The 1,904-nt window shown below is 41.8% G+C and overlaps 1 protein-coding gene across 1 annotated transcript in view; it reads left to right on the top strand.

Moving 5' to 3' along the window:
- actl6a (actin-like 6A) overlaps positions 1 to 1,497 on the top strand; it is a 21,686-nt gene extending 20,189 nt beyond the window's left edge. The window contains exon 6 of the mRNA XM_048604595.1: positions 1,492 to 1,497. Within this exon, the coding sequence (XP_048460552.1) occupies positions 1,492 to 1,497 (6 nt within the window). The remainder of the gene's footprint in view (positions 1 to 1,491) is intronic.
- The last annotated feature ends 407 nt before the right edge of the window (positions 1,498 to 1,904 follow it).

Below are 1,904 nucleotides of genomic sequence, written 5' to 3' on the forward strand. Positions count from 1 at the left end.
GGAATTAAAGGCTAGCCACATGGTGACCACTAGCCACTATCAAGTCATAAAAACCCATCTGGTTCAATAACAGTTGGGATGGAGGTGCTTCAAGAGTCCTCAACGTTAATTCCAGGCACCATGAAATCTCGTGGCATCATGTCAAAGACAAGGAAAGGAAGCCTCTTACTGATTACCACCTTTAGTTGATGAATCATTACTTCTCCACGTTGAATGCACTTGGAGGAAGTACTGAGTTTGCCTCGGGCACAGAATGCACGCCAGGTGGGGAACTTCAACGTCCATCACCAAGACTAACTTGGCAGCACCCCCGCTACCAGGACTCAGCCAGCTTAGTCAGTAAAGAACATAGCTGCAAGATTGGGTCTGTGGTATGTGGTTAGGAAACAAGAGAGAAATCTGCTTGACTTTGTCCTCACTATGTCTACCTATCAGAGGCACCTGTCCATATCAGCAATCAGGAGAAGTGACCATGTAGAACTTCTCCACAAGTACTCTCTTTGCATGGAGGATAGCCTCTAGCATGTTGTGTCACCACCACTGTGGTGAATAGGATAGATTTTGAACAGGTCCAGCCTCTTAAAACCGAGCATCCATGAGGTGCTGCAGGCAACAGCTGAATTGCATTCAGCCACAATCTATAACCTCATGGTGCGGCAAAAATCCCATGTGACTTTTAACATCAATTTGAGGGATCAGCCTTGGTTTAATGAAGTGTGCATGAAGGCATTCCAGGCAGAGCACCAGACATCCCTAAAAATAAGCCATGAACCAATGAAGCTATAATACCCAAAGTTCTGTAGTCCTGCTACATCCAGTTGTGAAAGGTGGTTGACAATTGTACAGCTCACTGGAAGAGGAGGCAGTCCCACAAATACCTTCAACAAGGTGGGAGCTCAGCACATCAGTGCAAAAGACAAAGCTGAAGTATTTGTACCAATCATCTTCAGCCAGAAGTGTCGAGTTGATGATCCATTTCTACCTCTTTCCAGTGCCTCATTTGAAGACATCATCCCTCCTTACTGCAGTAACTAATTCCTTAATAATACAACACCAGCTCTTCTCTTATACCCTCACTTGTCCTCCCTGAAGATCCTATACCCAGGAATGTGGAGTTGTCAGTCCTGGTCCTCCATCAACCATATCTATGTAGTAGCAACAACTTTGTAATTCCATGTGTCAATCCATGCTCTTAACTCATCTGTCTTACTTTTCACACGATTATGGATTAATAAGCATCACAAATCCAGACTGTAATTATAACACAGTTGGTTCACTTAGTGAAGTTTCCCTGGCAGACAGGTATTGGTCTTGGCATTCTAACAAAATGCTCTAACTCTGCATGCATAGGGGGTGCTCCCTCTAGTGATAGTGATGACCTTACACGCAGACTAAGGTGTGATATTTGACAGGGTTGTGTTATTTTCAAAAAATGACTGAAAACAGCTTTCTCTGCATTACATAAACTAACATGTTTTCTTTTAAAAACAGTTTTAACCAACAGTGCAGAAATCCAAGCAGGAGGAGAAAACCAATCAATTTCAGTACCACATATGCAGTTGAAAAATTGATTCAGTAAAGGATACGCTGTGAGCACAGCTGTTTTACACAGGAAAAAAGCTGGGATATTATAATGTTCAAACATCAACTCAGTAAGCCGCTCCCTCTTTGCCCTTGTATTCCACTGTGAATGCAAAAGAAAAATGTCAAATAATTGTTGGTTAAAATATATACACTACAAACAATGCACAGAAAAAGTGGATAAAGTGTGAAATTTTACAAAATAAATAATTTGTCCAAAAATATCAATTTTGTAAACTTGTGCAGCAAAAACACCTAAATTTTACAAAGATAGTAGGAACTGCAGATGCTGGAGAATCCGAGACAACAAGCTGCAGGGCTGG

The sequence above is a fragment of the Rhincodon typus genome, chromosome 13 (genome assembly GCF_021869965.1).
Source record: "Rhincodon typus isolate 14 chromosome 13, sRhiTyp1.1, whole genome shotgun sequence".
NCBI classification, from domain to species: domain Eukaryota; kingdom Metazoa; phylum Chordata; class Chondrichthyes; order Orectolobiformes; family Rhincodontidae; genus Rhincodon; species Rhincodon typus.